The 24,434-nt window shown below is 36.9% G+C and overlaps 1 protein-coding gene across 2 annotated transcripts in view; it reads left to right on the plus strand.

Annotated features, from left to right (window-relative positions):
• Nucleotides 1-9,572, plus strand: part of LOC122806629 (nuclear receptor ROR-alpha A) — a 1,380,884-nt gene extending 1,371,312 nt beyond the window's left edge. Inside the window, exon 10 of one of the 2 annotated variants that reach the window (XM_044077211.1) lies at nt 8,821-9,570. In XM_044077211.1, coding sequence (XP_043933146.1) covers nt 8,821-8,985 — 165 coding nt within the window. In that variant the 3' untranslated portion in view covers nt 8,986-9,570. Of the gene's footprint in view, nt 1-8,820 lie in introns of both variants that reach the window. The other variant, XM_044077212.1, reaches the window with a different exon arrangement.
• The last annotated feature ends 14,862 nt before the right edge of the window (nt 9,573-24,434 follow it).

A 24,434-nucleotide genomic window follows, 5' to 3' on the forward strand; every position in this document is an offset into this window, starting at 1 on the left:
TATATATATATATATATATATATATATATATATATATATATGTGTATATATATATATATATATATATAAATAATAATTATATTAAATAATTTAAGAGAATATAATAGTAAACCTCAATAAGACTCAGTTTATCATCTTTTCTCCCACACAACGCTCCTCCCATAATATTAACTTTAACATTACCTCCATTAACAACGCAATCATATCACCAGTTACCCACACAAAACTACAAGTGGTTATTATAGACAGCCATTTGAAATTTGACATACATATATCCACCAACGTAAAAAAGTGCATTAAAAACTTGCCATGCTATACAGGAACAAACAGTTCCTAACTGACTCCATCCGAGTCACCATTGCACGTACTCACCTTATTTCCACGCACTTATATGCATCGCCAATATTCACCAATCTCAGAAAATCAGACCTTGTCATTCTTCAAAGCTGCTTTAATAAGATTGCCAAATTTGCAACAAATATGCCCCATCTAACCCATCACTGCACTCCACTAAAAACTCTTAGTTGGCTGGAACTTCCCAACCTTATTCTTTATAACCAACTTATAACAACCCAAAAACTTCTTCACTCCCCTGACAAAATCCCTGCTCTATAAAAGCTATTTCAACCAAGTGCCAAAACTAGAGTTTTGCAATCAAATCAGAAACTCCTACTAGAAGTAACCAAAGCTAATAATTCCACTGGCACTTCTGTCTACAGCAACTCTGTTGCTAAGCAGTGGAACAGCCTCCCTTCCGATATCACAGCAATAACTACCCTCACCCCCTTCAAAAAAGCCTTAAAATCCCATCTACAACATCTGTGGCTGTGTAACTGCACTAACCCTGATTAATCTCCAGTTAGTAATTTCAGCCTACTAATACATCTCTCTCCCTCTTTATTCACTCTACCCCACCCCACTACCTCACCTTTTCCTTCTCTACTACTCCAGTTACACTTCCCTCTCAAATATCTGTGCTTCTCCCACTAAATGTCCTCTTCCTTTCCTTAATCCAGCTGACTTCCTATACATCCCACCTTCCTTAACTAACACCACTAACACCCTTAGCTTTATTCTTCATTCTCTTCATGTCTACAACTTTCCTACTTACCCTGACTTGACCTTTACCACCTACTACCTATCCCTTCTCCCCTCCTCTCAGAACTCTTCATATCCACTCTATCAGTAACACTTATCTTATCCTACCTGCATTATTACAATGTATATATAACCTAATGACTCTGAAGTGTTTAATGTTTAAACTCTGTCTTTGTAAGGTATTATTTTTCAACAAGATTATTTATAGACTTAAAATGTATGTATGTTTTATATATTCATGTAATCTAACTGTATTTTTACTGTCTACTTTAATATTTTACTCTGTACTTGGAGCTTTCTCCCCGGGCCTCCAGTGAAAAGGACATGTGTCCAGTCAGACTTTCCCAGTTAACAAATGTAAAGTAAATAAATAAATTAAGATCTCTTGAGTGGGTGTTTATTACACCATTGCACTTGCAATTACATAGTAAGTCTTTAAAGGATGGGGTCAGTTGAGGCTCTGTAAGCAAGGTAGAGATCACCCTCAGTAACCTGTAAGACTTCAAGAAGAGGAACAGGGCTTTGATGTGGTCAGTGTAGCTTTCTTGATTTAGGCCCCCGAGTTCCTAGGTAAGAAAGTGTTGTGGTCATTCAAGATGTGTCAGTTGTTTTACCTTGTACATATGGAAGGGGGTATTTCCTCAGTGCCTGGCCTAGTAAGTGATGAATACTGTAGAATGATCACATCCCTTGACCTGGACACCATATCCTTACTAATAAGCTGTGAAATTAAGAAAGACTTTCTGTGGATACATGGTGATCAAAGGACAGTTCATTGTCTACATAGGTTCCCAGGTCCCTAATTATGGATCAATTTTCAGTGGGTGTGTTGTCAATGTGATATTTACAGGGGGCATCATGCTTGCAAATGGATACTTTTATACATTTTTTGGCATTTTGTTTCAAGCAATGGTTTTGACAGCACCTATTTGTTTGACAAGGGCCTTCTTGGAGGATCTTGGTGTTTTCTGGAGAGTTTATGATGGCATCAAGTTTACAGTCATCAGGTAAGTTTATCAGCTATGCCTGAATGTGGGAAGTCATCCACCCTGGTAACTATCATATTGACAACACAGCCCTTAGAGTTGACCCAGTAGTCAGGGACATAGGAACACACATAGATAGTAATCTAGCCATTGACCATCACGTGTCAACACTAGTGAAGAAATCCTTCTGTGTTGCACAACTTATAAACAAAGGTATGGCATCTAAGTCCAAGGAAGTCATTGTTCCACTGTATTCGGCATTCATCAGACCTATCATTGAGTACAGTGCCCCAACTGGTATGTACTTAACCAGGCATATCCAACAATTGGAACATCCACAGAGGTTCCTCACTAAAAGAGTACAGGGCTTAATTAAAATGTCATATGCAGACCTCATCAAGGCTCTATTCCTGTATTCTGTCTCCTACAGGCTTTTGAGGGGAGATCTATGCCTGACATACACGGCATTGTCAGACCCCACTCTGATGGACCTCTTGCATACCTGCAAAATAGACAGCACCAGAATTACCCATTCTAAAGATTTAAACCTTGCCTGTGATATAAATAGGACCTGCTAGAGGGACAGGTATGCATCTCAGAGATTACCCCGTCTCTGTAACAGGCTTTTCACCCATGTGAAGCAGAGTTCCTCCCTGCCCAATTCAAGTCCAACCTGGACAATTGGATGGGGAACAGGATATTCATCCCTGGTTTGGCACCTATGTTTCTAATGGACACAGGCAATCTGTAAGTGGTTCCTCTCCCAGGCACTAGTTTGTAAATGTTTCATCTCCCAAGCCCTTGCTTACACTTATCAAGGATATCAGAACTTGTTAGAGATTTGGAATGCATGGTTAGGCTTAAAAAGGCCCTTGTGGTTGTTAGCCTAGTAAACACCTATGAACCTATGGTGTCACATGCCTTTGTAAGGTATAGATATGTGTACCAATTTTCCCTCATCCATTGCTTCAGTAACCTTCTGGAAGAAGTTGACCAGGTTAAGTAGACAGCATCTGCCCTTGACAAAACCAAATTGGTTAGAGTCAAGAGATTGATTGTAGGTTGTCTATGTCATTATTTATTAATGGCATAATATTCCTTTTCACAGCCTTTTAGATGAGGCTGGTCAGACTTAGGGGTATGTAATTACCTGGGTTCACTGATACCCCATCTTTATGCAGGGAGATTGCTGCTGTCCTCCATTCATCTGTTGCAAAGCCTATTTAGAGGCTAACATTGAATAGCCTGTGTAGGAGTATTAACAGGTCCTGTTTTATGCTGGCCAATAGACATCCTGATATGTTATCTGACCCCATAGAAGCAATGTTCTTGGCCTTGGACAATGCTTTCAGGACTTGTTCTTGGGAGATTTGAGGGGGTGGTGTGGATTGCAGTATGTGAGCTGGTAATATTGGGGGGTAGCGAAGTTAGATCTAAATTTGTCTGGTAGCACATTGGCTATGTCCTTTAAGTCTAAGTGTGTGATATCCTACACTGTTAGCTCTGTGCAGTACTAAGCATTATTTCTGAAGTTTATAACATAGTTAAAGAAGGCTTTGTGGTTGTGTTTTACCTGGGATGATTATTTTTACCCCATTTCTAGCTTTTGTTGATTTGATCAGGGACATGAGTTCCTTAAGCTTGGAAAGAGAGTATTTGGTAACTAGAAAGTTACATTTATTTTTACATGCGATTAGCTTTTTTTCTTTTATTGTAGTGTCTGTTTATAATTTGGGTTCCACCATAGGGGTTTATTTTTAAATTAACATTGCATTATTTTGGAAGGGACAGTTCTCAGCTGGAGCTCCTTCTGTGTGGCGTCTGCATGTCCTGCCTGCAGTCAGGTGAGTTTTAAGACATGTAGGTAGGCGTGTGTCTGTATGTGTGTGCCTTTTGTGAAGGTTGGGAGCTGGGCTGGCAACTCGATACTGTAAAAACACAACTGCCAATCAATCTGCACTGGTGATCCACTGTGGCGACCCCTAACTGGGAAAAGCTGAAAGACATTGTTTTAGTTGATAAGCTTTAGCATAATCTCCAAAGTTAGAGTTATTGGAAGAAGCTTCCACCTTCAATAATATGGTGAAAATGACTGATTTATGGTCTGATTTGACTAGGGAGGAAATTACAACAGGTAGGGAACAGAACTGTCCATATTAGTGAGAATCATGTCCATGATTATATAGCCCTTATTTGGGGTGCAGACTAAATGGTCCAGTGAGTTTGTGTACATGAAGTCCATGTTAAGTGATGTACAACTCTCTCAGTTGATGATAAGATAGCTGAAGTCCCTTAGAACAGTGGTGTTTGGCTGAATGCATAAGGACTCCGATGGGCCAAAGGAACGATAGAAAAGGTCTTTTAGCTGTGGTGCATTAAGGGGTTTAGTTACGGTAAGTTAGATATAGAGGAGTTACAGGTCATTATCCTGTCTAATGAGTCTGCAGGTGAAATTTTGTTTTTTGAATATAGAGAGACAGCTGCCTTTAGTGCCTTTTTACCTTTTTTTAATTTCTCCAAGTCTTTTGGGTTTCTAATGCCATGATGGAAATGGACCCCATTCCTACGTCAAAGTATGATTAAAGTTCACAAAATTATTATTGTTTCAATCTTTGATGTTAGCCAGAAGTGCTCTTCACAGCACCCACAATGTGCCCAGTAATGACTCCTCCTGCAATTTGTATGGAGTTACATGTATTGGTATCATAACCAAGTATAACTGTTAATTCTTTTTTATAAGACCCATTGCTCCTACTAATACTGGAACTGTCTGGGTATCTTTCATCCACATTGCCCTCTTTTCTGCCTGCAAATCCTGGTATTTTATGACTTTGTGTCTCTCTCTGTATGTAAGACACTGTAGTTACTGGGTGTAACAATTTCAATGATCAATGCTACTTTTGTCTTCTTTTCATGGATTACTGTATCTGGTTTTCTCACATCTATTTTTTAAACTGTTGGTAATGGTTGATCCCATGTGATATAAACCATCATTTTCTATGATGCTTCGTGGCTTATGTTTCCAGTGTTTTCAGCTACTTCAGTATTATAATGTTTGCACAATCCCACAACCAGCAAAAAGATGTGAGACTGTTTTGAATTCTATTTTACAAAACCTACATTTGTCTGTTTCTCCCACATGTTCATTAGACTTTGCAAGCCATGTACATAGCCCACTGTCTTAGAACACCAATATTAACCTTTCATCTTTTGGTTTAAATTCACTTCTCCTTAACCATTCCTGCATTTGACCCTGATCAATATGAGATTGTTCAAGAGTTTTCAATATGTGCAACTATATTTATGCATTTCCACATTTCTTGCCTTCTCATCTGATCCTTCACCTTATATTCTTTCTTTTGTTTTTTGGCACATTCAGTTATTGCCTGATTTTTATCTACTTCTGATTTGATTTCCATTCACGCTTGATGTCGATATGCTTTTGCTAAACTAAGCAGGGAAGTCATCTTAAACTTATTCTCCTTATGTTTCAATACTTTCACTGTGTTTTGGTCTTGTGAGGTCAGCATATATATGTGCAGTCCCACGATTGCAGATTTATACATGTAATCAATTTCAAGGAGGCCCATGCCGCCTTCAGAATGGGGAATATATAATCTTGTTATGTACTGATTTTTATAAATCATTTGATGAGCATGAAGCATCCTTCTTGTTTTTCTGTCCAACTGATTCACATTTTGGGTCCAGTCAATCACTCCAAAACTGTAAGTTAGGGCAGTAACAGAAAATTAGTTTATAGCTTGAACTTTATTCCTTAATGTCCATGCTGTTTTCAGTATTAATTTAAGTCTTGTAAAATATTCCTTACTAAGTTTTATTCACATTTGTTCATGTTTTATTCTTGATCCTTCATGAATTTGCCAAATATTTATACACTCCCTCTTACTCCAGTTCTTTTATATCACATTCCTGTCTCAAACTGATGTTTTTTTTGGTGCTGCAGCTTTCCTGCTTTAAAGGTTGCTTTTGCACATTTTCAAGACCACATGTCATTCTTATATGATCTGAAAACGTTTTGCTCACTTGCAGTAGTGCTTTCAGTTCCTCATCTGATGAACTATACGGTTTTAAATCATCTACAAAAAGAAAAGGAGAAGTCTTTACACACTGTTGTTTGCTGGGAGCCAAATTGTAGCCATGACCTAATTTGTTAAGTAGACAGCTTAATGGGTTAAGGGCAAGACAAAATAGCAGCAGTGACAGAGAGTCACCCTGTAATATCCCCCTTTGAATTTTTATCCCTGGCATAATAATTTGTCCCTTATCATGGCTTAACTGCAAAGTGGTTTGCCACTGTTTCATGGTCGCTGTAATGGGATTGATCAGTGTAGAGTGTATCTTACACATTTTTAATCAGGAAGCTACATCTCAGGTTGCTTTTACTAGTGCGGTGGGTCTGAATGCATGGCAGACGTTGAGACCTTACACTGATGGGGTGTTCTCAATCATCGTTAATCAGGTCTCTAATATGATGGATATATCAGTGTTTTCCTTTAGGAAGTAGAGTTTTTGTTAAATCACCTGCCATTGAACAGTAATACCGTTTAATGTTTTCCAAATTCTGTTTTGTTATGCTGGGAGCTTTTGAAGTCTGGCATTATTTAAAAAAGATACTATGTCATGGACAAGGTTTTTGACAATATACAAAAGTCTTTGAGGGCTAGGTGCATGCCATCCCTGGCAAAGCAGTTAGGGCATCAGTCATCTCCTCCCAAGCTGATGTATATTGGAACCCTTTGAATAACAACAGAAACTAAAGAAATTGTTGAATTTAATAGTTTGTTTGTATTGTAGTATCATTCTTGGTGAATGTAAAATGCTGCCCAAGGCTAGGCTCATACCTGCTTTCGACATGTATTCTGTAAACTCCATCATGTCTCTCCCCTTATAGTCCAGGAAGGTACATGTCAGGTTGTTTACTCCCACTTGTACAATGACTTTGTCATGCGTGCACGTCTAGTACAAGTTCTTGAGTTCTTGTGTGATGTGGTGAATCCTGGCCCCCTATAGGTAACTGACCATGACCCTCTTGTTGCTAAGCTTGGTAAGTGGTGTATCAGTGTGTCACACTATAGAATCACCTATGACTAGGATGTTGGATTGTGAGAAGGTTTGTTTTATGGGCTTTTTAATCACTGTGAGTTATAAATGTATGTTTCTTGGTGGGTGCTGCCTGTGCTGAGTATTTGTGGTAATTTAGGAGGCCTTTGTAGTTTAGGTAGGTTACTTTTATGAGCCTCAGCTTGAGTTGGTCTATGTATCTAAATAGAGGAGTTGTCTGTTAGTGATACCATGTTTGCAATTTGTAGTGGCCAAAAGTGAGACCTTTGCCTTCAGTAATATTGTATAACTACACTATGTCAGTTCATTTAAGTATAAGGTAGTTGCTACTGTTCTGATATTCCACTGTGGTCTGTGTATTTTTTTGAGAAAACTTCCAACATAAATCTATAGCCTATATTCTTATGAAAGAGTTCTGACTTACCATCTTTTCTAAAATGCTTCTTTTGCTGTACTACTACTGAAAATACATTATGACATACTTTAGTTCTTTTCCAACTCCTTGCACCTTACTTGTATCTTATGTTGACATATATGTTTGCAGATTTCATATCTGTGTGTTGTACTTTATTCGTGCCTTTAGCCTCCTTGTGTGGCTGAAAAATCTCTTTGGATCAGATCCCTTAGCCAGTTAAAAAGTATAAAAATAAATAAAATTGCAGGAATGTCCTTATTTTTTCTGCTCACACTATCCTCTTTCTTTTACAGAACATATGTTTTTAAAATTTAGTACTGAGGATTAAAGTCATTAGAGAATTTGTTCCTTCAAAAGAATGTATGTTAACACAGATCCATGTAGTTTGTTATATTTTATATGGGAATACCAAAAGACTGCCCTGTTCTTTTTTGTCTCTTATTTGTCCATGACTTAAATTATCATTGGTGTAAGAGGTTGAGAGCTGTGCAGCCACCCTTATGAGTACATTTTATACATGATTAATTTTGTAGTTGTGTTGACGCAGTTATAGTCTTTTGTTTGTCATGTTACATTTTATAAAGTGGGTAAGCATCTTGCAGCTATTTGTGCACATTTGTGCTATTGTATGAAGAGATACATATTTTCATAATTTGTTTAGTCTTGTGATATTGAATAATGAGGAAAGCCATTAAATCTGTCATATTGTTGCTGTTAAGGAAACTTCCCAAACCCCCTTTTCATTTCCAGTCCTGTAAACCCCCACCCCAAATTTATTTCACAGTTCTGCCTATGAACATATTGTTTGTTAATCATACGTTGAAGTATTGTGTGAGCCTGGAGATGTTTGACACAACATAATACTTTCAGCTTAAAAAAAGATGACAATACTTTATGATGTTCTATACCAGGCCTTGGATAATTCTTGATATTTTCTGTTTTGTCTTATATGATGTACTGATTTTATTACAGCCTAAATATTCTCTGTAGCTTAATGGATTCCGGTTCTCATTCACATTTTCTGTTGTTTACTATTGCAGTTTTGCTTCTTACATTTGCCTAGAAATAAAAACCTCATAAAGAACATGGAAATTGGTATTGATACCTCTGTGATACTTCTGGAGTGATGTTTAAAATGTGCATTTAACTTTACACTGGAAAAATTGTGCATTTAGTAAAGTTAGTCAGTAGTAATACATTCCTGACTTGCATAATAATTCAGTCTCATTTGTTTTTCAGTTAATATGCAAAGTATCTACATTGAGGGCTCTCTCTGGGCGGCATACAGAGAAACTTATGGCATTTAGAGCAATATATCCAGACATTGTGAGGTCCCACTTCCCTCCATTATACAAGGAATTGTTCAGTTCAGAGTTTGAACCAGCAATGCCGATTGATGGATAAAGGTATCAGCTGAAAGCATATGGAATTCTTAAGGACAGATAATGAAAAAAATCCAAGATACTTGAAAAGGGCGTGCGCATTTCAGGAGAGCCAGCACACTGCACATTTTTGGGTATAGGGTCATTCAGGCAAACAAGGAGAAAACCAAGGAGCAAATAATTATAAAATGTTGAATTTGTCTTTCCTATGCATATGTTTTCTTTTCTGTTAGGCCTGTATAAAGGGACCCTTTTTTGCTGTGTTTTCTTTGACTATGACGTTTTATTATAAGGTTGGAGTTCTGCGACTGAAATATCCCTTACCTGTATATTTTAGAGCCAAGGGTGATAGTAATAAATCATTAGTCACTCACCCTGTTTTTTTATACACAAATAACTTTTAAACTGAGACTCCTTGTCTCACTGAAAGTAACTCTTATGTATATTTACAAAATAGTGGCACAAAAAGGGTCCATTATGACATTTGCAGGCATAGCGGGTATATGGGCATGATTTGTTGCGTAAACAAGGAAATATTGTTTGTGTTGTTTTAAGTAATATAAAATATAATTATTACTGTATCATTTATTGCAAAATTTTATGAAGCACTTTTAATTTTGTACCTTGTTTAGTTGCTGAAAGTGTTGTGAATATGTTGCATGACCTCCAGAAATACAAGTTTAACTATTAAGTTTGGAGAGTATCATGGGAATTAATGCTGCTTTGTTTTGTTTTGGTTTGCTTTTTCTCTTTTATATATCTGCAGCAGTTTCACTGGTCATATTTTGAAAGTATTAACTGTTATATAAACAAAATTGTAGAGTTTAGTTTCCACTATACTGTTTCTATCATTTCCGTTCCCTTAGTAAATTGCCATAGACTTGAAAATACTTATCGATTCTAGTGTCTCAGTGAATTAAAACATTTTCTTTTTATAGACCCTATTCTGGGAAGAGATATTGCATTTCTGCACATTCATTTTGTAGAACTGCATTTCCCCCATCTATGTGTCCCTGTCAGTTTGCATTCACTATTAAATAATTAAAATATTGGTCAGAGAAGATGTATAGACTGCATTACCACTTGAAATGTTAATCTTCCCATTTCCTGGATACATGAGCTGCTTACAGGTTAGTGGCACATCTGGTCTCTGCTCTCTGCAACACATTCGCTCACTTTTAGATAACTGTGTCCAATGATTTTTAAATGAACTCATTTTACCAGATTTAGCATTCTGAATAGATGTTCTGGCTAGGGCAGCACAAACCTGTTGTCTGATTCAGTAAAACACTACATAGTCTTGATGCTTACTCACTACTGATGTCAGTAATGCATCCCATGATTCCCTATGCATGAATTTACTGATAGTTTTAATGCAGTGTTGTGACATCCAGATAATATCCCACCAAACTGCCAACAATAATGTGACATCCCCCACTTTCCTGGGGCAGTAAGTAAGGCGCTTCAATCCTCACTAATAACTCCTACTAACTCCAGTGTGAGACTGTCACTTAAATAGGAGTAAACTTTCAGAAATTTCCCCTAAGAGCACAACAGGAACATGCTCTATAACCTGGGACTGGACTGTATACTTCTGTCCACCCCAAATATAACTCCTTATTACATACTTCAGAACAATGTGCACTTAAATAAATTAAACCTCATACATTCAAACACTTCTGGGAAAGTCTAACACAGATTTCCAGCTGTGACCTTTCTCCAAAATAATATGGTAACTTGCTGCCACCAATTAGAGAGCCTACATGTCCTTTTAAAGGGGTGTCCAGTTATGAAAATTAGATGTTAAAACAAATGATAGCAAATCACCTAAAGCAGCCAGACTTTCGGAGTGGCCCAGGAAGTTATCAAAGCAGATATAAACATTTTCAAATCACTAAAGAAAACATTGATTGACCTGCCACAAAGTAAGTTAACAAAAATAGTTAATAATGAGCAAAATGATTAAAAATATAAAACAGTAATTTCCAATAAACAAACAGAACTCAATCACCAGGAAAATGAATTCAATACTGTAGGAGAGAAATCAACATTTGAAAAACTCTGATTACTTATAATTTTCCTACTTGACTAAAGAACACTGTCCATGATATAAACTAAATTATTATTACAACAGAGCAAAGGTAGGCTTACAGTTTGTGGTGAGTCCTTTTGGGTATCCACTGCACAGTACAACTGTGAATAACTGATAACTGCAACTGGCAACTGTAACTGGCTGTTAACTGACAACAACTGACTTCAACTGTCTTCAGTGCCATGGGCTCTTTTTAGACTAGCTTAACTGTCACAACTATTCCAATTCTAATTTTCATTTCATATTTTGAAAATCAACCAACAGCTGTTTACTAAAGTTCCTTCCCCTCTTTCAGTCTGTAACAGTAACACATAGCAACAGTCAACATCATCTGCTGATCAGCTGATTCTGAGACAGTCTGCATTTAGCATCCTCTTCACAAATATGCACAGTTAGAAATGTAAAGGAACACTGTTCAAGTCTTTAACACATTATGTACAATTAGATTACAAATCAACATGTAAGAACTTATTTACAATATCATAGCTAGTCATGTTGTCATATAATACACAGGTTAATCTGAAATTATGTAGAAAAACTCAGCCAGACATGCTAGCATGGATGACAGTGCCTAATTCCTTCATATTGTTATACAGTACAGTTCAGGTATTAAGAAGTAAAGAGGACAGAGGTGATGAGTGTCTGTCACATATCTCTGGTTTACCTCTTTCATACTGTGTTGATGACTTCCTTATTGGTATACAGTAGGTGCTGCTAAGGAACCACCTTTCCCATAAGGGGTCTATGTTCAAGCATCAAAAGAAAATTACAGCGAACGGCTAATAATCAAACGTTAAACAGCAAAAGTTTAAAGTACTGAAAAAGCTTAACAGCAAAAATTAATTCATTGAATGGTCATAGCTGGCCAACATTGTGAATGTACCCCCACCCCTAACTATATATACAATCTCCAAGATCGCACAGATCATAAAGTGGGAATAGGGCAAATTTAAAAAAGGTTTCCTTTGCTTACCTTATGCATCACAGTACTTCCTGGTTGCCGGCCAACTATGGCCATTCCATGAATTATTTTGCACTGTTAAGCATGTTCAGTACATTACACTTTTGCTGTTTAATGTTTGATTATTAGCCGTTCACTGTAATTTTTTTCAATGCGTGAACATAGACCCCCCACACACACACAATAAGTATAGTAGTGCAGCCTGAAGTGGTCTTGTTATTAAAGATGAATCCAAATAAAGTACTTTCATTGGGCTTTGCTAGCAGACTTCAAACTTCCACCCTGTTCTGTGGAATAGGAAGGGATAGGTTTGCAGAATTAGTTGCACTGCCTGAAACTGGCCTACCTTATGCCATAACCTGTACTATTTGGCTGCTCAGATTTAATTCTTATTTGGCTTTATCTCTGACCAGTAGGAAACTTTGTGCCCCTATCCTGATTTGTTTCTACCCACTTACCTGATCCATTTTTTGTATGTTGGTGACATACCATCCTCTTTTACTGCATAATGGCCTGGAAATTTAACAGTGTTCCAGGAAAGTATTGTAGTATTGCAAATCTACTGCTTTGGCTTTGTTGCTTCACCTGTTTCTTTTCTTTGTTTTTTTAACATATTTATTGAATTGTCACTTAAGATCTAGGCAGACATACATTTATATAAAAGAAAACAAACCATGTTAACATGTTCACAGTTACAAACATTATACATCACATACATTCTTTTATACAATTATCATCAACCCAACATTACATAAACTGCTCAATCCCTGCCTTCCATTAAATTTTACTCCTCCTCCAAAACATTATTATGCCTGTATTGTTCCCACAGTTTTCATTTTTTTCTTTGAAATTTGCTCCTTCCTTTTTCAAAAGATCGTACTTCCAGTTATTTTATTTCTGTTACAATATTCACCACTTCAAATACAGCTAGTTTAGACTTTGATTTCCATTTTCTAGTAATTGCTTTATTGACAGCCACCAGAATTAAACTTAATAAGCCCTTACTATGTCTAGGCATTTCAGATTCTGTATCCCAGATCAAAAAATTATTTCCTTAGTTACCCATTTGTTTACCCAATAATTCAGACAGAGTACTCTGTAGGAAATTTTTAATATCTGCCAACCCATTACACTCCCAAAACATATGTTTTCAGTTACCTCTTTCTTCCCTCATGACACCTCCAACATTTCCCATCTACCGGAGTAAAAATTGTTAGAAGTTTGCTCTGGGTATGGAAATTCCAATGCAAATACTATCAGGCAAAAATCCTAAATCTTCTAGACTTTGTTTCATATTTGGGATTGTTAAGTATGTCCTCCCACTGTTTCTGTGTGAATTGCTTACCCAGTCTCTGTTCCCAATCTTTTCTAACCTCCTCTGATTGATTCCTTCAGTTGTCATGCAATATTTTATATTCACCTAGTAATTACCCCTTTTTTAACAGTAGCTTCTGTTCTAGATTCAGCTAATAGTTCTACCAGAGCAGGTCTTTCACTTAAGATTCCCTGATCCCCTTCTGTTCGCATATACTCTGATATCAATCCCCGATAGGGAAGGCAGTCTCTAGCCTACAGTCCAAATGTGTTCTTAGCCTCTTCCCATACTACTACCTTTCCCTCCTTGGTTATTTGCTCCCAATACCTTGGCTTCTTTGCTAGTTCTCTCCAGTAAATTCTACTTATCCCACTTGACCCTTGCCCGCTTCCCCTCCCAGGTAAAATCCTTCAAATCTTTATTAATTACTGTGCACAACTTCTTTTCTGGTTGATAAAAGTATACCTGACCTATATATAAAACTAAATGGATTATAAACATTTTCACTGCTTGTGTTTTCCTATCCATATCTGTAAACAAAAGCTTCCATTTTCTCAGTTGTTGTACTATATTTTGTTTAGTCTTTTCCCACATATCCTTAACTGCCATAACAGAATCCTTTTTAATCCATACTCCAAAATATTGCATTTTGTTGTGTCCCATACATATGGGTATTGCTGAACCAGTTCATGTTTGGGTACCTTTGTTTTGTCTTCATTAAGTTTATATCCTGAAAAAAACAACTTGAAACTGTCAGAATGTTCCATAACACCAAGATGTCCTTTTTCTGATTTTATCAAGTACAAAATAATATCAGCTTGCAAATAAAGCCACATGTTCTGGATTCGGTTTCCCTTATTTTCTTTGCCTCTAAATATAATGTAAATAAATGGAAAAAGAAGTCACCCTGTCTGGTTCCTCTGTTCAGACTTAACTAATGAATTGTCCCACTTTATTTTTTTGCCATCAGTCCCTCATATTTCCTCCTAACTAACATTATTATTGTATCATGGAATTCAAATGCTTCCATTGAACTACTCATAAAAATCACAGCTTACTCTGTCAAATGCTTTTTCTACATCAAGACCCCCGACAAAAACAATATTTTCTTACATTCTGTTTCACTCTGGATGATCATTGTTTTATTCATGTTGTCAAATTTTTGCCTCCCCTCCACAAAAGACACATTGATCCATATCTAGCAATTTTGTCAATACCTTTGCCATTCTTTTAGCTATTATAAACACTTTATAATCATGGTTTAAAATTGAAATGGACCTGCATGAAGCTAGATCTGATGGGTCTTTACCATCTTTAGGTATTACAGTCACCACAGCTTTCTTCCAGGATATTGGTGCTTCCCCTCCTTTTAAAATACTGTTAAACAAAACCTTCCAGATCCTTCTCACATTCGTCCTTCCTAGCTTTCAAATTTTCACAGGAATACCATCTATTGCTGGAGACTTTCCTGCTCATCTGTTGTTTCTTAATCTTTTCAGCAGCAAAGGTAGCCTATCCTGCTCACCCCAGTATTATGGCCTTTCGCCTGATCTGCATTGTCCCGGGGACTTTTCCTCTGTTGGTCAGTTGTGATGATGCTGCAACTCCTCGAGCCCCTGGATTTCCATTTTTTGTGTTACTAGTTTGGACATTGATTAGCAGTCGTACTGCTTTTGGTGGACTTAGCCAGATTGATTGATTGACTGTCTCTCGAGTGTATGCACTACTGCTGTTAATGGATAATTTTTTGTCTGAGCTCTGTCCAAAGGATGTAATATCAACATGTGTTTGTTTTAAGTACCTGAGGATCTTGCGGCAAATGCCTTTTCATTCATTGTACTATGGTACAGCACACTGGGCCAGGACATCTATTGAATTATAGTAGTGCATACTGGGCCAGGACAGCCATTGTATTTTAATGGAACACACTGGGCTAGGACAGCCATTGTACTGTAATGGAACACACTGGGTAAGGACAGCCATTGTATTGTAATGGAACACACTGGGTAAAGACAGCTATGTGATAATACACATTGGGCCAGGACAGCCATTCCATTGTGACACTGTACACTGGGCCAGGTCAGTCATTGTATTGTAATGGAACACAGTGGGTAAGAACAGCCATCGTATTGTGATAATACACATTGGGCCAGGACAGCCATTGTGTTGTGATATTTTACACTGGGCCAGGTCAGCCATTGTATTTGTAAAGTGCAGACTCGGTCAGGACACTCATTGTGCTGCGATAGTGCACCTTGGGCCACAATGATTATTTTACTGTGATAGTGCACATTAAATGTGGACAGTCATTGTACTGATATGGTGCACACTAGACCAATGCTGTCATTATGCTGTGATAGTGTACGCTGGACCAGGGCAGTTGTTGTACAATGATAGTGCACACTAGACCTGAAGAGTAATTGTACTGTGGTAATGCACATTGGACAGAGATTCATTGTACTCAGATGATGCACAATGGGACATGGCAATCACTGTACTAACAGTGCACATTGGACCAGGACTGTCATTAGACTATGACAGTGTACGATGGACCAGGGCACTTACTGGGTATAACCCTGTATATTGGGCCAGGACAGTCACTCTACTGTGATAGTGAACACTGGATCAAGGCAGTTACTGGGTTTAACACTGTACACTGGGCCAGGACAGTCATTAGACTGTGATAATGCACACTGGACCAGGGCAGTTACTGAGTATAACAGTGCACACTGGGCCAGAATAGTCATTAGACTGTGATAGTGCACACTGGGCATAACACTACACTCAGCCAGTACAGTCGTTGGACTTTTGTTAGTGCGTATTCATTTAAGAAGGCAATGATACTGTGGCAGTGCACACTGGACTAGGACAGTCATTGTTTTGCAATAGTGTACACTTGGGATATGATAGTCATTGCAGTATGATAGTAGACATGGGGACAGAACAATCATTGTACTGTGATGGTACACACTGGGTCAGGATGATCATTGTGCAAGGACAGTCATTGTATTGTGGTAATTCATACTAAAATAAAAATAAAAAATATACAAAGGCTCCACAAATGATTCCATTGTAGCACTTTTGTCTTTACTTCTCCAAGAATTTAGCTTGAACTGCTTATTAGAGTCCTTAGAAGAAAGATCATTCTGTACATTCTACCTGGTTTGTGCCCCTGCTTCTACCAACTCAAAGCATCTTAACAGATTTGGAACCAGGAGTAGCCATTAACTTCCAAGCATACCGCTCAACCTCTTAGAATGAGAAATCTGGACAAAGCTATAAAAAAAATGGTGCAAATAGGGACAGTTTTAAAATATTGCTCTTACAAACTTAGAAAGTTGATAGAATAACAGGTTTTGCCTTAGCATGAATTTTCTGAAGTGTATGAAGTCTAAAACTCAAATGTCTGTCATTATTTTCTAACTTTACTCTTCAATGATTTGCCACTAATTTGTGATAAAGCCACAATTCTATGAAAAATGGACCAAAAATATAAGGCAAAATCTGGACATTCTGTGAAAATCTGTACAGTTGAGAGGTATGCTTCCAAGCTGAAGGCTTCTGTGATCATTGGTTTAATAATATTATAGCCTGTAAGGGCTGGAAAATATGTATCCTTCCTAATCTGGTGTCTTAAAGATAGCTGATCCCACAACTTTGATTTGACAGCAACTATTTCAAAGGTTGCAGTTAGCAGCAGCTGTAAGCAGGTTGCATTTTGGAGACATGTATACAGTGTGTACATTGATTGCTTCAATGTAGAGTAAACTGGCAAGACCAGCAAGATATGGAGAGAATAAAACATACATTTATTAATGCATTATATCACACCATAGAGAAGGCTGCATTATGATGCTGCATATAATAGAGGAAAACAGAACAGTTTGCTTGGTACTATGTTTTCTCTTATTTTTTAATAATGAACTATGCTTCTTCCAGGTAAGTGGGAAGACAATCTTATGTTTCTACCATCCATTCACAGAAGAAAACTATAAGCCTCATAGATAAGTTGTATTTTCCTTATGAAACTAGGACTTGTGAATCATTTCATACCCTACCAGATGCACCACTTAATAATCCTATTTATTAACCATGTAGGCCCATCAGGCACACAGTTCCTTTTCACATGCAACCCAAAGCAATGTCAGTTTAAATGACTTGCTCAAGGTCACAGGACACAAATGAAGGCTGAAGAAGTCAAACCCTGTACCAAGGAAACTGAAGCTCACAACTGTAACCTCTGCTCCAACTGCCAGATTGCAACACCTTGATTCTTGCACAAGCATTTCTTAATTACCTGCCTTTAAATCCTAGCAGCCTGTGAAAGCTCTTGCTGTTTACTTTCAGCACCTTTCACCAGCTCCAACTTTCTGTTTGCAATACCTTATAAACAACACCAGTTGCAGGGAGATAGCACTCAGTTCAGCATTGCACACTGATTTCTGGCAATCAGCAACAGGTTTGAGCAGCTGTTGTGCAGTTACAAACTTTAGACTGTTTTAGTAGGTGCCCATTCTGGCATTAATGAATCCTAAAATTTATTTTCCATTCTGCCACTTTTCTTTAAATTGTTAAATGTTGACTGAGCAGCTCATCAAGCAATGCCCCACTCGCCATGTCAGTGCAGCATCAAGTTGCTGTGGCAACAGCTTACAAGGAGGAGCTGTAGTAAGGTACAGTTTCTTGCCCCGGCACTGCAGGCTGCCTAACAGTCACCATTTTTGAAACTGGCATAACTGGTGTCACAGAGCAGGCAAGCTTCTAAATATTGACAATAGCATGGAGATGGAGAACACTTTCCCAGCAGCCTTTTTTTACAATCCATGCCAGTTCGCCTTAGCAGCCAGGCATGAATGCTTTTTTTGATGTATTTCATTAACTCATAATTGATGTGTGTATGAACATGCAAGTGTCATCACTTTACCCAGTGTGTTGTATCCAGACATCATGCTTTTTAATATCAGTAGTAAAGATTGAAAGGTTAAACATGCCTCTCCCCTATTATAATTGAAGTGCTTTCAGAGGGAGAAAGTTAGAACTGTGTAGCTAAAAAGTGCATTGCACACTTTCTCTCTACATTGTGGTGTGCAGATCATGTTTTATAGGGTCCATACTGTGGCATTTTCTCAGTTTCTTCTTCATAGCTTGAAAGTTGTTTCAGAGATGTAGCCTAATGGGGGGGCTAACAATGAAAGAACTGAGAGTTCAAGTAATTGGGCAGCCTCCTGTAGAAGTACATGTTCAAATGACCTGTAGACCGCCCCTCCATGTTTCCTGAATCCTATTTCTTCTGTTACATCATTGATTAAAATAGATCATTTGCTAGATTGTGTTTTCTGTTTTAGACAACAAAATATGTTTAGTATGCCATTCCAATAAGTAAGAAGGTAAAGTCTTTCGCTTTGCTCTCCTGGAAACAGTGGGTACTTGCAAGTCACATGTGTCTCTAGACTTATTTGCTTTGTCATTCCTATGATCCTGTGATCCCATCTCATATTATATTGTAGTCCTTTCTGATGGAGTCCCCTAGTAGGATGTGAGGATTCACCCATTTACTTACATTAGTTATGGCATATTCATGGACAACACACATTATCTGTGGCAGCCCCCCACCCCAGCTTACAGGTTTCTGCTGTTTGGGCATGCTGAGAGATTAACTGGGGGAATGATCTTCTACACTGTTGTTTTGTCTGTTTTCACTTAATAAGAGGATGCAAGTATTTAGTGTGTCAGTATGTGGAAACTAAAACATTTACTGAGATAAGTTTATTAGTTGAAATAGAAAACAGTTACTAGTTCTTTTGCTGCTTGATGTCATTGTGACCACATTAAACTGCTTAGTAATGCATTCCTTTTTGTTACCATAGTAAATCCATTTGCCAAAGAATTGTCACTAGCCACATGCAGTAATTATGCTGGGTGCATTTACACATTTGTAACTATTGTTGCCAACTGAAGATGAAGGCTGTCAAGTGAAACGAGTGAAACACTTCTCTTCTCATATTAAGCAGATACTTAGATTTGTTTAAAAGATCACCCTTGCCTCAATGTGTTTGTGTGTGTGTGTTCAGCTGTTTCTAGACTAGTATATGATAAACCGAATTAAGGAATACCTGGAAAACTACTTGACTTTAAAGGAGGGGAATGGGAAATATTATATTCAAAGTGGATCTGAATTAAAGAATATCTGGAAAACTACTTGCATTAAGAGCAGAGAAAGGGAAATATATTCAAAGCCTTGTCTGGATTACTTCGGAGAGACTTCTATTTTTTTAACCCGTATTTAAATATGTCATGGCACTTGACCAATTTCTGCAATAAAATGTTGTGAATTGTGTAGAGAAACAGTTTTATAATTACATCATGAGAGAACTCTGTGTAATTTTGTAAGAAAACATAAAAAACTTTGTATTTTCATGATAGAATTTGTTTGATCTATTTGACAAGAAATTTCATTGAATGTGCCATAGCTGAAATGTGTGCAAAATTTGTTTTCATTATTTTTAAACAACAAAATAAGTCTGGCATGACATTCCAGTTAAGTAGGAAGGTATAGCAGAGTGCTGACTAGGTTAGTGGGCTTGTGTGACTGTTGCTTTGTTTGCACATCTTTTCATTCCTTTGTAGTGCAATATGTACCTGAAGCACTTGCAGGTGTACCTTGACCCTCAGGGAGATAATACATATGTGTGTACAGCTGTTTTTTCTTTTGTTTACTAAGTAATGTCTTATTCCTTCATCAACTTGTTGTGGGCAGCCAGTTAATGGTCCTTTGACAGAGCGCCACTGTTTACTTCTCTGTTTCTTATTGAATTTACTTAGAATACAGTTGCACTCCTGACAATTCAAAAATGCACTTCTGTCCCAAAGGTTCTGTGTACTGGCTGGAACACGTTTTTATTTAAGAGCACCTTATGAAGCAGCTAACTGTGAATGACAATCCATCAAATGAAAATATTGGATAATGATAATTTTTTCCACTCATAGCAGCCGAGGCTTGCATTTTAATGCCTCAGGGATCATTGAGTGTTTTAAAACAGTAAGGTTTGCAGTATTACTGGAACAGTAGCTTTGGACAGTAGTATTTTGTTGTATGTGGTTGAGTTATATTAAGGTTCTGCATGGGTTCTATTATTGGATATATTATTGTAGGGCTTTACCTATGAGTACTTGAAATATAATGTGTAGCTGTAATTACAGAAGATCCCACAGAACATACTAGCAACTTCATCCTTACAGTGGGACTTTTTGCTTTATAGAAGTTCACACATTAAATTGCAAAAGCCTGGCTTGCTTCTTGATTTTTGTTAATCTTTTATGCCTAAATTTTACATGCTAGAAAAATACTTTGATTAAAAAATACTGATTTGTTCCGTAGAAAAAACTGTAACCCTTAAATGTTAAAAGTTTCCATTTCTATGAAATTCTGTGTATTAATTGGCTTTAAGAGTATAGAAGAACCCCTGCAGAATATATTGCTTCATGAGCCCATGCACTTCCTTCCAGAAACTACTGTTTTATCTGATACCTCAGTTGCTTCACAGGCATAAACACTGAGGATACCCGGTACGTAAATGATGCGATGACAACAGGTAATTATGGCCAATACTGAGCTACATAAACAGGTTATGGGTCATTTTATGCTACAACTGATCCCAGTTCAGCATTTCCTAACAGAAATAAATCAAGCATTTAAGTTTGTTGTAAGAAGAAACTGCTCTGTTAAGCTTTAACTATGGATAGAGATCTGTCAGTCACTGTCTACAGTACATAAACCTACAGTCTAGCAGAAGTCACCACTCTAAGAACACTAAGAAGTGCAGATTGCAACAATGTTAGGGAAAACTTGACAAATGGAGCAAGCCTCACAATTTCCGAAACAGATAGCCATGACACACAATTTGGTTTGTCCATATAATGTACAAAGAAATAACATTAACCTGTGTCACCTTCCACATGTCTTTGTTATAAAAGTTCACAATGATTAGTGCCAGAGCCTGCATTTACTATTATTCAGAGCCAAAGCAGCATTTTAGTCCTTCACTAATCTTCCCTTTCAGTCCTGTTTGTTGTAAATGAGAGTCGAATGAGGCAAAAAGTTTAACCTACGGGAGATGTATGCATTCTAGCTTTTAACCACCTTAAAACTATATACCTTTGTTGTGACATCATATTCTGTTGATGTTGGTTGAGGAACACGTAGAAGGAGCAGGTGTGCTTTAAATAAATCATAATTTTCATAAATGCAGAAATCTCTAATGAAGAAGGGAGAAAATGGAGGTATTTTGAAGTTAATGCATTTTTTCTTTGGAGATACCCATCTGTTTGTAAACAGATTTTAATTAAATGGAGTCAGAACCAGAGATGTTAGTTAAGGAACTAGGTATGACTGTATACTCTTAGAAGGGCATCTGTCAAGTTTTTGATCATGTGCATCAGTTAAAAGCTTTGTATATACAAGACCTCTGTACAATGCATATATTACTTAGTCTAAAAACATATTCAGCTTCATTTTTCATACATATTCATAAAATATTCATGTTTTAAATTCATTTACAGTAACATTATTATTGTAAAGGTATCATTGTTTCATTGCTTAATTGTGATAATGGAATTTAATATTAAGAACATGACTTGCACATCCCTTATCACTGTTTTGTCATATTCCAGAACTGAGTAGAATGTTTATCATCAGCAGAATCTGAATAGGTACCACCTCTTAATTGTTAAACAAACAAAAATCTTATATTGTCATAATGCTCTTGATTATCATCAGCTGAAAATGATTGAAGCCTGTGGAGACTACAGCATTTTTAAACACAAGAATGTAATATTCTCATAATAATATTAGTAATCATTTGATGAAAACTGTTGATACTTGTGTGCACTGTGTCATTTTTAAACACTACAAATATAATACTCAAATTTCTGCTTTTAATCTACAGACCCTGTCTGATGTGTCTGTCTTATCAACACAAGTAAAAACAACACAGCTACTTTTCTGATGACCGCACTTGCACTTCAGCAAAAAGCTTCCTAAATAGTGTTTTCAGCTTTTGAAGATTACTATAAAATTAATTTTTTTTCAGTTGTTAATAGTTTATCTTATAGGTTGATGGGTAGTTACTAGGCATGCAATCCAGAAGAACATTAAAGGGCCTTGCCCAGTTTCCCAATTGCCTCAGAGCACTGTCTGGTTAAGTGACTTGCCCAGAGTTATACAGTAGGCTAATGGAAGCTAAAAACCCTGAATTTTAGAAATCAGTCTGTGAACAGTTTGTAGCCTTAATCCAAGGAATAACTGTAATAACTAGATCTGATAGGCCAACTAATCAGACTCTGGAGTGCCCCTGTTATTGACACAAGCAAGAATAAAATTATTACTTTTCTGTTGTACTTCCATCAGCAAATCTTTCTAAAGAAGTTTTTATAGCTTTAGATGATTAGTAAGGCATGAAAGTTTTTTCAGTCGTTATTATCTTATAGGCTTATGGGTAGTTAATAGACATGCAGTCTGTCAGACCACTGAAGAGCTTAATCTCCCCATTTGCCCCAAAGTGCTGCTTCATTAAATGAGTTGCTTGGAGTCACACAGCAGGCAAATGAAAGCTGAAGAAATCAACCCCCTGGATTTTAGTTATCAGTTTGCAAACAGGTCATAGCCTTAATCCAAAGATTACCTGTGGTAATTGTTGCACTTGCCTGGCCAACTAAGTAAGTGTATGTAGAAGATATTTGAAAATACTATCTTCTGTCATATTTCTGTGTTAGAGTTTGATTTTGTAACACTGTAGTGCTCCCACCTACAACAGAAGTGGTGTCACAGTTTAAAATTGAGGTTGTTTTACAGGTGATAGGTTCAGGCTGCTTTGATATAGACGTGTGGCCTTAAATATGCTTTCAGATACAATGTAAAGTAGAAACTAAAATTTCATATCTGTAAGGAGAAGCATTTCATTTAATGATGAGATCTCAGGGAAAAGCGTTAAATTACAGAGAATGTCATACTGTTTAGCACTTCAGAATGCTTTTCATAAGATATTTACTCAATGAACTTTTTGCACAAGTGATACTCCTTTGTGTAGAAAATATTTTTCTGAAAATGTTGATATGCTTTTCAAAGGTATCACATCAGACACATTAACCTTTTCACTTCCGTAACAAAAAGCTAGATCTGTGGTGTTTCTGCACTGTAAATAAGTGTATCAGCTATTGTTAGGTGCATATAATTCACAAGCAATAAAATGCATATTATATTTAAAATTAGTAATATACATATTAATCACATTCTTAGTATTACACAAGGCATTCAGTCAGAAACATAATACAGTGGTAACCAATATGAATATTTGGACTATTGCTGGCTGCTTCTTTTCTGTTTTCTTATGTCTTGTCTTCTGAAGAAATATATGTGTGTCTTGTATTGGGTGTTTGGGCCAACAACAGGCTTCATAAAGCTGCTTTCTAGTTTTCCAAATTAAATTACAAAAAGTGAAAATAAATCTGTATTGAAAATTCCAAGGCCAGACAAGGCTTTAAAGTGTACAGTGAATTGCAATGATAAGTGGCTGATTTGCATCATGTTTTAACATATTGTCATTTTTATGGCACCTTTTAGCAATCTTATTTCCAAAGTACAAACACATAGGTTTCAGAATTCTCTAGCCATAAATAAATGTCAAGCAATAAAGCAAATTCTGACTTGTGCATAGGTGCAACAGATGTTAGACATCTGCATGTAAATGCAGTCTCTTAGGTATCTGTTTTCTATTGTACCTTTGTTACTGATTTAACAGCTTCCGCAGTATAATTATCAGTGTTCTGCTCACAAGTGTACAGGTTTTATCTTTTCTTCCTTCTGTGTAGATACAATGCTATAAACTGCCTACTCGGTGCAACTATTTATCTGTTTTTAGATAACACATTATGCTATATAATGGATCTGTTTTACAGTATATTCTCTTTTTGACACTGTAGTTAGAACTAGAGTGTGCAACTTTTGTGTTTTTCTGATGTGTGTTGTGCTAGATGAGTTGTTTTTGTGAACAAAAAATATCTATTTCTAAACTGTGCCACTCATGTTTCGTAATGATTTCACAGTCT

The sequence above is a fragment of the Protopterus annectens genome, chromosome 7.part0 (assembly GCF_019279795.1).
Source record: "Protopterus annectens isolate FY-2018-M chromosome 7.part0, PAN1.0, whole genome shotgun sequence".
Taxonomy (NCBI): domain Eukaryota; kingdom Metazoa; phylum Chordata; order Ceratodontiformes; family Protopteridae; genus Protopterus; species Protopterus annectens.